The sequence below is a fragment of the Schistosoma haematobium genome, chromosome 4 (genome assembly GCF_000699445.3).
Source record: "Schistosoma haematobium chromosome 4, whole genome shotgun sequence".
Taxonomy (NCBI): domain Eukaryota; kingdom Metazoa; phylum Platyhelminthes; class Trematoda; order Strigeidida; family Schistosomatidae; genus Schistosoma; species Schistosoma haematobium.
Genome location: NC_067199.1, coordinates 13,260,330 through 13,275,268, shown reverse-complemented (window position 1 = coordinate 13,275,268; position 14,939 = coordinate 13,260,330). Strand labels below are relative to the sequence as shown.

At 30.6% G+C, this 14,939-nt stretch overlaps 1 protein-coding gene across 1 annotated transcript; it reads left to right on the top strand.

Moving 5' to 3' along the window:
- Positions 1-14,363, top strand: LRIT1 (Leucine-rich repeat, immunoglobulin-like domain and transmembrane domain-containing protein 1; the record flags this gene model as incomplete). Its single annotated transcript, XM_012944508.3, has 5 exons — positions 1-327; positions 4,848-5,273; positions 7,597-7,926; positions 9,462-9,767; positions 11,994-14,363. The coding sequence occupies 5 exons, from the start codon at positions 1-3 to the stop codon at positions 14,361-14,363; spliced, it is 3,759 nt and encodes a 1,252-aa protein (XP_012799962.1).
- Positions 14,364-14,939: the final 576 nt, after the last annotated feature.

The window sequence follows — 14,939 nt, the reverse complement described above, 5'->3', positions numbered from 1 at the left end:
ATGATTAATTTACAATATTTGGATATAAGTCATAATAATTTACGTGGTTACACTGAAGTATCTGAAATGAATTCAATTAATAATAATGAATCAATTCATCGTCATAGTAAATTAATAAATAGAAATAAATCAATTGATTTCAATGATAATAACAATGAAAAATTAGATAATGTACAATTACCAAAAGAGATGAATCGTTTAATTCATTTGAAAACATTAAAAATATCTTCGTGTGATTTAAAATTTATTCCAAAAATTATATTTCAAATAATTAGTTTAACTAAATTAGATTTAAGTGAGAATTGGACAAATGAACTTCCTACAATGGTAAGTAAACTTTTACTATGATCATTATTATTACTATTATTATTATTATTGTTATTATTATTATTATTAGTAGTAGTAGTATTAGAAATATGGAGGGAGGATTTGTGGAGATTGTACATGTGAAGATGTAGATACTCATTCTTCAGGAGTTCTATACTATAACAAAATAACCGTCTAATGCTTTAAGGTATTTAATGGTGGTTTAGCTGAGATCAGTTTGTGATTTCAGCATTTTAAAGTATTATTATCGTTAGTTGAAATCATGAGTCAATTGAAGCTAGACCACCATGGAAAACCTAGAAGCACTGGACAGCCGTTCCGTCCTAGTATGGAACTCTTCAGCAGTGCGCATCCACGATCCCGCCCCCAAGAGATTCCAACCCAGGGCCACTGAGCCGGCCAGCATCCGATGGTGTAATGTCGAACTTTAATCACGACTGTCCACCACTGTTTTCAGTGAATGCGCACTTTTGAGGAGTCCCATATTAGAACGAAACGACTGTCTAGTGCTTCCAGGTTTTCATTAGTGGTGTAACATTAATCCATTCATGACATCATTATGTGTTTATGTAATGTATACGATTATCATAAGATCATTCCAGCAAAATGACAAGCATCAGCTTTCTAGTGATCTAATGTAAGCAGAATTTCTATATCAGACCATAAATAGAACGTTGATCATAGTTAAGAAAGATTTCAAATCGGCTTAAATTAAAGATCTAAACTAACGATAATAATAACTGAAAATAATCATCTGCTCACTAGTGAATGACTTCAAGAGGCATTTTCTTGGAGTTCTAGTGAGAAGCAGTGACCAGTGGAGTTCAACTAGGCCAGTTGTGAAATAGTAACTCACTGAAGACAATGGTGGATGTGTCGTTCAATTTCGTGGATTAGTTGAAGTTAAACATTAACACCGTCAGATGCCGGTCGGCTCAGTGGTCTAGTGGTTAAGTGCTCGCGCGCGAGACTGGTAGGTCCTGGGTTCGAATCTCGCAGGGGGCGGTATTGTGGGTGCGTACTGCTGAGGAGTCCCATACTAGAACGAAACGGTCGTCCAGTGCTTTCAGGTTTTCCATGATGATCTAGCTTCAATTGACGCATGATTTCAACTATTGAAATCACTAAACCTCTTCTGATATTATTATCATTGTTGGCTCTGTTATAAAATTGCCTTCAAAAGTTCTGATTCACTAACAATTTAACAGACTAGTTAGATATATAATACATAATCGTAAAATTATTCAAATATTCTATCCACTTTCACTTCATTGAATAAATTCTGTTTCTAAAAATATATTTTTATACAAAAAAAATTATCAACACTATTAGCAGAAATACGAATTATTTGATAAATAAAATGCAATTTTCATTGTTTCCTTTATAAAGTTTGCCATTAAACATTCCACATATTCTTAAAGGTTCTATCTTTAGAATAATGAGCCTCGTTGTAGATTATTTTGCGAAACGAAAGGACGCTCAGTGGAAAAATCGTGTGAGACGACTCCATTTAATCAAGCGGTATTCATTATTTGTAGCCAGATAAAAATAGGTTACAGACTGATGAATAGAGTAAGAAGTATACACGCATATGCGCTTATACAAAAACACTCAAGGTTGATAATTGAATAATTAGCGAGGTGAAAAGGTGACTCAAGATGAATGGATAAATTGGCCTGTCCAGAAGCTAGAATAAGGTTTATGGGCTTAACATAGCAACCGACACTAGAGAACTTCCTAAACTAAGCTTGTGTTTTTATCAATCGTTTCAAAGAGTAATATTAGTTGTTAATGCAAGCTTGTTCTTAACTTGAGCAAAACGGCCATATACACTTTAGATTGTTCTTAATTTACTGAACATCTGGATAGTGTTAATTATTTTCTGAATGATAATGAATTCTCTGAAAAAATTTGTTTTGGTTAGCTTTAACACTCGCATCAATGTTTACTTCATGCTCTAGTGAACTATTGACAGTAATACCATACTTAATACGATGTATAAAAAAATTCATACTTTGTACACCGTTTAATCTAATTTGTCCTAAAAGTATGCTTAATGTATAAAAATAAACTTATTTCCTTCTATACATCCTATTTATAGTAAGAAATATATTCACAGAAGAAAAATACCTTTTTTCTCTTGTCTAATATTAAATAATATTGAATAAGTCGTCGAAACAATTCCATTATCTTCAATAATGATAATCAATATATTGCTTCATCATACTTTTATCCTGATGAATCAATACTTCATGAAATAGAAAACAACTTATTCCTATTGATATTAACAATACTCAATTTCTTTCTAGATAATATTTCCATGGCGAAACTATGAGTTATGGATGAATCAATCAGATTTAGGATAACAGGTCTTGGATTTTGGCGTGAGATTCATTCATCCGTTTAGCTAAATAGCGTTTTGGCATTTTAGCTTATGTCAGTTCGTGATGAAAACCATAAATCTAATCCCTAATCCTAACCATCAATTGTAAATCACAATCCTTATTCTTCAAACTACCTTATAATCCTCATTTACCTATAGTAAGTAGATGGACATTCTCTAGGTCACTTTACCGTCGCTCAAGGGTCGTCCACAAATCATAGTCTCACCATTTCCGTTTGTTAGAAATAGAGATTTTATCTAAATTCTATTCCAAGTTATAATATCCTTTATATTTTTTTTACCGATTTATCCATAATCTATTCATTACACTTATGATTACCTTCTTTATGTCATTTCTAGATAATTTATAAGCTTATTAAAATCAATAATATGCAGTTCGAACAGATTAATTAATCTTTTTTGGAGATAGTTTTTGTCACTGACTAATAATAGTTAAGAAAGAATTGAGAATTAATCTCTAAAACTTACTCAACGGAATAATGATTAACTATTAAGAGAATGTCTTAAATTCTTTTAAGAGATTGTGACACATTTTATAAATGTTCAGAATAAGGTGAGTACGACTATAAACATTAGATGACTACTGAATAGATTAAATTGATTAATTATAGTTTGGAAATTAGATCATGGAATTCTTACTCATTAGTTTAATGAATACTCAGGTTCCATAATTCCTGAAGTTTGTCGCTGCATTCCATCAACCGTTCGATGATGAACAATATTGATGAACTCAAAAATAGAATGAAACTTTTGCTTAGTATTCTCTGGTTTCCAGTAGTTCTCTTGTTGGTGTCATAACTTTATGAAAACGGTTTACAAATGGAAACTAATAACATGAACAACCCTACTTCAATCCAGATCCTATGTAAAGATTTATCACTTACTTAACTAAAGTTTTCGTTATCTCTTGAGAATCTACATAAATATTGATAAGATAGGAAATCTAGAAATTTGGAAATTTTCAAGGCTTATGTTTAATTACATTTTGATACCTTATACATTTTTAAAATCCCTCTGTAAGTTCTCCCTTAGATGGGTACACTCCATGTCACTTGTATGTATGGATGCGGAGGAATAGACCAATAATTATGATGTTAAGTCCAATGGTGTCCTTGGACTTTAAATGGACATTTCCTATTGGTCGATATCTGTTCACTCGTTGAATATTGTACAAAATGTTGTTTTCTATTTTTATGGTACGATGTGGTATGCTTGATTGGTATATAAACAAGGTATGTTTGAAATATAATGATTCATAACTCAGAGGCTGTGACTTGCGTTCTTGACTCAACTGGCTGGGCTAGACAGGGAAGCGAGACCAATCAGGGCACTAGGTTGTCCTTACGTGTTTACGTGTCACTGTCATTGTAATCGATCGATAAATAAATGCTGCTTATCAAAGACCTGCAGTCCCATCTCGTTACAACAGTATGGTATTTTAATTTTACTAGTAATGTGCATCTCCTTATTAATACTGGGGGTGGTCATCCCAAGAGAAACTGACCACTTGATTCTTTAAGATTGTGATTATGTAAATGATCAAATTATCGTTTGATGAGCAATTGACATTTGGACTGGATACATTTTGTGATATCTTCAAATACCTGTCTAGTTAGGGTTACAAATTGATCCAATCTATGTTTCAAATCTGAAATACACTTGTGGATCTCTTGTCCCCCTTCAGAGTTTCATCGATTAGCTTCACTGAAAATAATGTTAGTTATTTCAACTTTCTTACCAGATTTTTTAAGTAATTCTTACTCAAACTACATTAATTAGAATGATCATTCATTTTAAAACAGTAGTGAAGACTAAATGGAAATGTGGTTATTTCACTAGTACTTTGTAATTTTGAAATCATGATTTCACGATTTCAATAAGTAATATTTAACTTTTATGTACTTTTTGTACAATTACACATCAAAATTTCCAATTTCAGTATAACCAGTATATCGTTACGTTATATCAAAAGTATTGTTAATCTACGACTTACATTCACTGTCAACAACCTATCGACTTTCTTCAAGAAATATTTATAAACTAATTATGATTCTTCTAACAACTGAATTTTAAATAACCAATGAACACAAAACCTCCTTTTCTTTTCGATACACAGATAGGTAACTTGTTGGAGTTACGTTGTCTAGTGGCTAAACGAATGGGACTAAGTACATTACCAATACAGATCATTAATTGCTCTAAATTACGTACAATAAATTTATATGGAAATGAGATAACGTCACTTCCGGATGAATTTTCAAAACTTTATAAATTAAAAGCCTTGCATTTAGATTATCGACACTTTATAAAAGCTTTGATTAAACCAAGGAAAGTTTCCAAAGTTAAAATGGTTAATTTTATTGACTCAACTGATGAAGCTGGAGAAAATAATATTACAATAGAAGTAAATAAACCAAGAAAATCTATTGTAGCAGAAGAAACTGCAATTTCAATTGCTGAACGACTAGATACATTACTTCGATCAGGTCAAATGAAATCACATCATATACCGACCGTCATTTTTAAACTACGAAGACTCACTGTAAGTTTTCCTATTCCTTACTTTGAAATACCTTTGTTATATATTATGAGTAGTAATTAACAATAAAATTTGCAATGAGCACTGCACTTTATTTTAGACTCATCAGCTGTATTCGATTTCACACCACACATTAAGATGTAAATCTAGTACCTATGTTTTTAAATGTCATTAGCTAGGCCACAGGGTTGCACTGTTAACCACTATCCGATACATGATCAATTTGAAAATGTAAACATTGCCATTTCATCTATTCAAGTGGATCATAAGCCAACAGCCACTTATCATTTCAGTCTTTAATAACGTGAAAAAGTACGCATAATCAATAATGTGTTGATAATTCATTATTTTCTGATCGTTTAAGTGATTTATCAACACATTTATTATCGCTGTATACGTTTTACATCTAAAGAACTTCATTTATTATATTGAAGATGAAAATAGTAATTTTCCCTCGTCATATTTTCACAGACTTATCAATTAGATATGCTTATACTGAACAAAACTTCCCTATTTTTGAGTTTGCGAAATTCAATATTTTAATCGTTGAGAACAGTTCGAAGTTGTTTAAATAAAACATTGATTTTTAAATCTTGTTCATTATTATTATTTGATTGAATAATTTATTAATTTCTTAAAACTCATATTTGACGTAATTAACTTCAAAGCTATTACTATATTGAGATCCGACTTTGCTAGATATACTCCTGTCATGACAATAATACCATGTCTACAAGATTTTCAGTTAGCGCCAATACATAAAATCATTTTCATAAATGAAATAACAAAACAGTCAAATACTATTTCTAATGAATTATTAATTTAAATAAAAACAGCATGAAATAAAAAAGGTATTGCGTCATTATTGAAATTAACAAAAGTTAATGAAGCATTTCAAGTGTTGAATATAATTCACGTAATAATTAAACAAGAATTACTTATCAGATTGGGGATTTGTGGATATTGTAGCCATTTTTAATGGTTGAATTTCTGAGTCGATTACAGCTAGACCACCATGGGAAATCTGGAAGCACTGGATGGTCATTAAGTCCTAGAATAAGAGTTGCGAGCGTTGCGTATCCACGATCCCGCACGCGGGACTCGATCCCAGGACCGTCGGTCTAGCGCGCGAACGTTTAACCTCTAGACCACTAAGCCGGTATCCAACAGTGGTAATTTCTAACTTCAACCAATCTACGATATTGAGCGACCGTTCACCATTGGCTTCAGTGAGTTACTGTCTCTACAACAAACACAGTTGAACTCTACTGGCCACGGTTTCTCACTAGAACTCCAGGAAAAACTTCATGAAGCCAGTCACTAATAGAAATATTACTGATTGTTCACTTGATGGATATAAGTCAAATAAGTTGAAAATGAATAGGCATTGTCGCTTGGTTCAAAACTTTATGATACTTTGACAAGAGATAATGAACTTTGCACATTTCCATTTTATGATAAGCTAATATTTGTAAAACTATCTAAAAGTAGATTGTATAGCTTTACTGCTGCTTAAAATATTTTCTTCTTTGGACTGTCACTATTTGAAATAATAATTTAATGGTTATCTTTCATTGAATACATTAAAATGAATTTAATATTGGCAAACTTTTCAAAACTTTCTTAGAAATAGCTACTTTCAAAGGTCAAAGCTAATATATATAGTTTACTTAAGTTGTTTTTGTACACTTACTGAATCCATAGTTAATTAATATTAAAGATTGACCTCAACTGAAGAACTGTTAGTAATCAATATAGACATTGTGCCCTACTGTCGGACATTTAGGCATTTAATGCATTCATGAATCTACACTAGATCAAATCACTTAAATGAAACGTAAATGTTAAAGGTCTTCGGATTTAGTGGTTTTGTAGTGAACGAGAGCACTATCGGGGACAACCAAATGTATTCAAGTATAAAATTACAGAATCTCTTAGTAAAATCTGAGAACCATGCAGTAAATCCTTCATTTGCAAAATGTCAATCACTTGTCTCAGACTTGAGCATTCCTTCGTTTCCACATCAATCATTCGCTATTCTCGTTCTCTTTCCTTCGATCTTCCTAACCTTCTACCACCAGACATTTCACTTACTTATATCTGTCAACATCAGTAGCTCAAACCAAAGTTTCGTTATACATCGTGATCATCACTTAACGTTATCATTAATCTGCCACCACTCAACTCATAAATTACTTGCTTTCACAAATTAAGGCTGATGCTAATTGATAATAAAAACAATATTTGTCACAAACAAAAAAAGTTCATTTTCATTTTTTCTTCCACAAACCTTGTAAATTATTTTTTTAAAATTTCAAATCTATAGACATTACATCTTGATCGTTGCCAGTTAAACTTTATTCCAGAAAACTTAACATTACTAAAGAGACTTCGTGAACTGTATTTATCAAGAAATTATTTCAGAGAAATTCCACAAGGATTGTTTACATTATGCAATACACTGGAATACTTAGATTTATCTGAGAACAAATTAGATGGTGAAGATGATAAGTCAGTTTTATTACCAAAAGATTTTGGAGCTAAGTTTCAAATGCTTAAAGTATTAAAATTGTCTTCAATGAATTTAACTTGTTTGCAAAATGGAGTACTATGTGGAATGATTGGATTAGAACTATTAGATTTAAGTCGAAATAAAGTAAGTCAAATTTTTTTAAAAATATTTATTACATTTTGAAAGCATTATTAGGGAATAATACGGTTTAGTCAAGACATTTGGGGATTTTCGAAAGACACCATTCGTGAAGCCAGACAATTTTCTAGTTAAGCATATAATGAGTGTAGAACAACTATACACCTGAGGCTGAAACAAAAACCGTCAAATGTCGTGACTAACTATAATTAATGTAGTTTGAACTCATCGGTTTACATTTACCATACAGGATGATCATCATTCAATATGATTGGGTTAGGTACTAGCTCCCCTCCTAGTGGATTGGATTTTGAAGTTACAATATTTGCATTGAAACTTTGACGACTCCATTTTTAAGCTATCCATATGAAATTTTATTCGAAATATGAAGAAATAAAGATTTTGAGTTTGCTTGTTATTTTATCCCATAATACTTGCATAATACCATTCACAATATAACGAAAATAGTGTATCCATAGTTCCTGTTTGATCAAGTATGCCTGTCAGTATATATTCACAAATCATTCATTGTTATTTCTATTCTGTTTAAGCTAACGGTAAAAAATACTAAATATTAGTTGGTATTTTATCGATGCATCATTCACTTTGATTTATTCAAAACAAAATATTTTCTAATTATCAAGTATATTCTATCTTTTTTAATAAAATGTTTTGGTGTATTCCTAATTCTAAGGCTCACTTGTTTGAAGTCAGAATTCTCTGCTTTCATTTCATAATATCGCATGCTGTTAGATATTAAGAAATTATCTAGCATACCTAGTAGATATACCATTGACGATGTTAGTGTTTAATCAGTTTGTATATAGGAGCACCGAATACATATGCACCACACAAGTCACTTGATTTGCGTGTGGGTTCTGATACTGTCTGGGTGCCCAGACCAAAGCTCGTGGTGTTCTTAGAGGGTCACACCCTCAACCTTCGACCTAATGGTCTGATCCACAAGGCAGTGAAGCAACGTGAGGAGATGTAGTCCCATGGTAGCTGGTGACCAACAATTGATTCATACGCCATTTGTTCCCCCAGGATCCCAGAGCCCATGTGCACCATTGGTTTGGAATCGATGTTTTCCAACTCCCCTAGGTGAATTCTCCATATTCACCAACCGGGTTAAATCGGTGATAGTTCGCTTTTTGTTCTCTGAATTTCGTAAAGAACACCGTTGGTGCGAGAAGGCAATGAGTAGGACTTCTGTGTCAGTGGCTGTATTCTCGTGACCATGTGAGAGCATTTTTAGAGTAAGAGTTGACTCTCCCCACTCTCCGCCGTACCAGGGCGTTTGGTTATATATTTCCATATTTTAGATGATTCCTCCTGTAATTACCACTGGATTATAAATTATGCTGAAACACTTACAAATGTACAAATGAACAGCGCCTTTTACATGACTCAGCTGATTCACGGTTTTTACCTAATTCCAGACTATATAGTTCGACATTAACTTTATAAAAATTTATTTCTATTTATCATTTTACTAAAATTTACAAAATCCTATTCTGGTTTGTACTATTTTCTTATAGATAAGTCAATTACCTGATGATATAAATAGCTTGATTAGTCTTGAAGAATTATTTCTCTCTGAAAATAAACTTACATCACTGCCAAATACAATATGTCAACTCAAAGAACTTAGAACACTTGATGTAAGCTATAATCAGTTATCAACTTTACCTGGAGATTTATATTTACTCAAAAATATCCAGATATCTCACTTGTACAAAGGATTGAATAGATCTGGTCTTTGGCTTCAAGGTAATCCATTAACCAGTATACCACAAAATTTATGGAAAACAATAGATACTAAACATTTATGGAAATATTTAGAAGTAAGTGAATAAAACTCTTTACTAACTCAATATTATTTTGTTATTTTCAAAGTGATTGTTTGTTTTAATGTTTGAAAGCAAATACATTTTGAGTTAAAAGATAGTTTAACAATCAACAGAAACATATACGAACGATAATACCTGTAAAATGAAGTGATTAACCTTAAAGTAACGAAAGAAGTAGATGACTTACTATGAGTTAAAAAAATATATGTTCAAATTAGTATTAGTCAAGAACAATCTAAGACCACTTGGTATTGTTTGCTTGTATCTTCTCACTGTTGTTTAGGACTGACGAGTCCCAAATTGGACGAAACGCTTGTCTTGGATCGCACTACTAATCACTATCCATCTTTGCTTATAAACAATTTAAAATCAATTTTTCTTTTCTTAATTTTACATTTATTATTATTCTCTTCGATATGAAGATTTACATTATAATAATTTTAACTATTTTGAAAAAAAACACTAAGCAAGGACAAATAATTTTTATATAGTTTTATCGTCAGCAGAATGACATTTAACTGTTTCAACAAAAAGAGAAATGTATAGATTATTAGTCAAATGAATATATGAAATACGGATTACTACTTGATATTATTACTGATTAGATTGCTAGTGATAAACTGTGTTACTACACATTCGTTTTCATTTATGAACAATTGTATCAATTTTATTATTCATAAATGACAAGGGATTATGTATGACTACTATGTTGGTGATATTGTCTTGTTGATAAAACTTAAGAAGAGAAACTTAATGAATTGATATCTTCTCTCCATTAATATATGGAATGGTTTACTTAAATATAAGCAATGATGGATAGTGGCTAGCAGTGGAATCCAGGACGCGCGTCTCGTCCTATTTGGGACTCGTTAGCTGGATGTACCTGCGTCTCAGAGTTGATGTTCACTCTGGGACTTGAACCCAGTACCATTCACTTCAAACGCCATCGCGTTATCCACTCAGTTACTGAGTCCTGATAGCCACTTGCTTGTGCAATGGGGTGAATTTAAATTCACTTGGTATTATTTTGCTTGTATCTTCCCATTGAGGTTGAAGACTGTAATTGATCAGTCTGTTATTGGCATATGTACATACTGTGCGTATGCCTCGTTATTGCCTTAATTCACAAGCTTTTTGTAATCAAAGTTGGATAGTGACTAGCAGGGGAATCCAGGACGCACGTTTCGTCCTATTTGGGACTTAAATGTTTTATAGATCTATTCGCCAACTGTTCAAATATTACAATGAACTTTGATAATTTAGAACTATTAATTATGAATACTCACCTCAAGTACTCACACGATATTATACAAGGCAAACAACCTATTGAGATGCTAAATACTGAAAATTTCCAAAAAAGCACTTCAGTCGTTAACATATTTTTCTCCTCTTAAATTCGGAGAAAGGTACAAAGACTAATTTGAAATGCATGATCCAATATATCACGCACTGAACATACTGAATATGATTGAAATATACTGACTATTTTAATAGTATAGCTGTGATGTATGCTACTTATGTCAACAGGCGTAATTAGTATATGACATCAATTGGAAACCATGGCATCAGAAGGCTAAGAATATCGGATCAAGAGAATAAAAAGGAAAATAGAGAAGGATTGCAAATAGCAAGAATTATACAGAATATAAAGGAAAAATGATAGAAATTCGCAAATGAAGTATTCAATGTATGGTTCTCATATTTTACCAAGAAATAACTAGGCATCCACATCTACACTCACACTTATGACATAGTGAGGAGACAGAGTCAGTCTGAAAATTGTGATGGATTGACCCTGATCATTTCAAACAATTTAATCATGTACAGTACAAATACATCACAATCCTTAGACGAACTCTGTCTGCTTATTACACTATTAAAATTTGTCAAAATGAGTAATTGTTTCTTTAATTTTAATCATAAACTAAATCATCAGACATTTTTATTTAAAATATTTGCTATTTAAATGTATGTTAAAGAGAGAGAGATTACTGCAATACTGAATAATTAATTCTGATAATCTTTTACAATAATAAAACATATACTACTAACAAATTAACTTATTACTACTCATTATTTGCCGGTAATGAATCAAGTAAGATCAATTTAATTCATTAATTATTAATTATTGATTATTAATTATTGATTATTAATTATTGATTATTATTATTATTGATTATTGTTACTATCATATAATGATCACTGTATCACTTTGATTAGGATCAAAAGTTAAAAGAATTATCAAATATAAAACCAACTAAAATTTTCATAATTGGTGATAAATTATCTGGAAAATCAACATTAATCAAACGTTTAGTGAAAGAGAGTTCAATCAATTTAAGTACACAGATTAGTTTACCTTCACTACTTGAAAATTTTTCAATTGAATATAAATCTATCAATCAAAATATTCCAAATAATGTTGAATTACCATTAGAATGGTCACCAATATTAATCAATCATTGTTCATCACCAAATGGATTTAAAGTTATATTTTATGAAATTACATTACCTCAATTATGTTATTTAGATCATAATCATTCTTCTTTATGTAATCAATATTCTGGATTAGAATTAATTCTACCACATATTTTATATATTAACAGCTTCTATATATTGCTTTTCAATACAAATTTATTAGTTGAAAATTTACAACAAACAATTCATAATCTATATTTCCATTTACTTCAATTGAGAATGTATGCACCAGGTTCAATTATTAAATTAGTAGGAACACATTGTGATCAAATTGATCCATATAAGCCTTTTCCACAGAACTCTATCAATGTTAATGAAATCATTGAAGAACAAAATCATTCATTAGAAAAAAATAAATTAGAAAACCCACTGATAACTATTCAAAACAATGAATCAGATGACAATATAAAAAGTACTCAAAACGGTGTTTGTAACGTACTTCAAAAATACATAATAAATACTATTGAATATTTGTCAAAATGCACTGAATCATTTAATTTGCCTAATCTGTACAAACATGAAGCAAATAATAAAATAACCGTTTTAGAAAATATCTCTTTTGTTAATCTATCTCTGACATTATCTAAACATCTTACTGCTTCTTCTCCTAAAGATAAACTACATGTTACAAATCAATCATACTTGATCACTACCACTAACATAGACGAATTATGGAGTGAAATTGAACACCGAATAAATTATACTTATCAGACATTATATAAAGATTGTTTCATTCCTAAATCATGGTATTCTTTAATCGTTTATATACGAGATAAACTGAAATCATATTTTATGGTAAAACTTAACTTACAATCAGAACAAAATAATGAAAACTGTTCATCATCTAAAATTGGTAATAATCAGTTAACTTTAGACAAAACATTTTTTGACGAAATGAAAATTGATAACATTGAGGATTGTTTAAATTATTATCATTCGATCGGTCAATTTCTCTATTTTTCAAAACATAAGTATTTAAAGAATTATTTAATTTTACATCCAACAGTATTTCTTACCATCATTAATGGTATAATAAATCCACAAGTAATAACTTCCGCTTATTATGATATGAACAACAGTAGTAAGAGTTTATATCTTAGATGGTACTTAAGTGCAATATCTGGTTATTCAAATGAAAGTTTAAAAGAATATTTGAGTTTATGGGACCATCATAAATCAATTCCATATCAACTGATACGTTGTCTACTTCCTCCATTTGGATATCGTACGTGTAAATCAATTTCATCCAATAAATCTCATCAACAAACAATACAACAACACCGTTTGCTTCAAAACAAACGAAATCATCACTTAGATGTACCATCACATCGTCAAGTAAGTAAATTTGCCATGAGGTCTTCAGCTAAATCAAAATCACCTATAGGTTTTTTAAAACAAGTTGAAACTGAGAAAGATTATTTCAGTCTATCAGTTAATTCAATTAGTGAACCAAATTTATCAATTAATAGTGTTTTACTACTGACAGATCTATTGGAAGCTGGATTTAAACTTCATGATTTGATTTTAGTTAATGATCATTTGAAAAATGTACAACTAAACAATCCTAAACCTTATATGATATATCCTTGTATATTTTCTGATAATAATTCAATGGAATTTTTATGTAATAATACAATAAATTACATAGATTTGACCACACAATATAAAATAGAAGAAAATGAATATGTACTTGAAATATGGTTTCCATTAGGTCGTCCTATGGGTTATTTTAATCGACTTTCAGTTAACTTATGCAAAGTAATATGTGATCAAACAAAATACATTGAATTTTGTGATTCGATCCCAGATTTAAAATATACAGAAAAAGTTATATCAAATGTTTCAGTTGTTATACATAATACATTTATTGTTACCTACGACTATACTAAAATTATATTGGAAGAAGTAACTGTTGATGGAAGCCAATTTTCTCTATCTAAATGTGATATCCTATATGGAATTAGATGTATACAACAAACTACACAAACATTTATACCTATTGATAGTGTACAGTCAAATGATATTGCTTTTAATCCATTTCAATGGTTCATTGAAACATGTAACAAGTTAAATGATGAAGCACAAGGTATTGTTTGGTTTTGGTCTAAATAATCCACCTTTTTTGAATAGTTGATAACTAATCTTAAATAAAATGAATTGAATGAATTTGTGAAGTTAATTAATTATAACAATCAAATATCATGGTGATGATTTATTATTATTCTGAAGATGGTTAATTACAATCTAGACAGTACATTGAACCATCGCATTTACGATAATTCAAAGTTGAAGATGGTTTCTAAAAAAAATCATTCGAATAATTTAGAATGTAAGGATTCTGTTTCATAGTATATTTTACTTGAAATAACATACCGTTTTTACTAACGAATTTAAATGTATTTTGAAAAGAAAATCTTTGCTGTTAATCCCGGTTCAGGTTACAGAACTCGAAGAATTTCATACTGACACTGACTTTTGCCATTGAAACTAATTGTATTTGACAGAAACAGCCAGCTTTTTGGTTTAATAAATTTTTCTAGTTTTTTTCCTTAAGTCTTTCTCATTCCACCCTGTTCACCATCTCATCTCATATATATTAAGCCTGTAGGATCCTAAGTGTTCTGCACAAAATAGAAAAACATGACAAACTCATTTAACATTCTGTTACTGGATGTGTCATTTTTCATA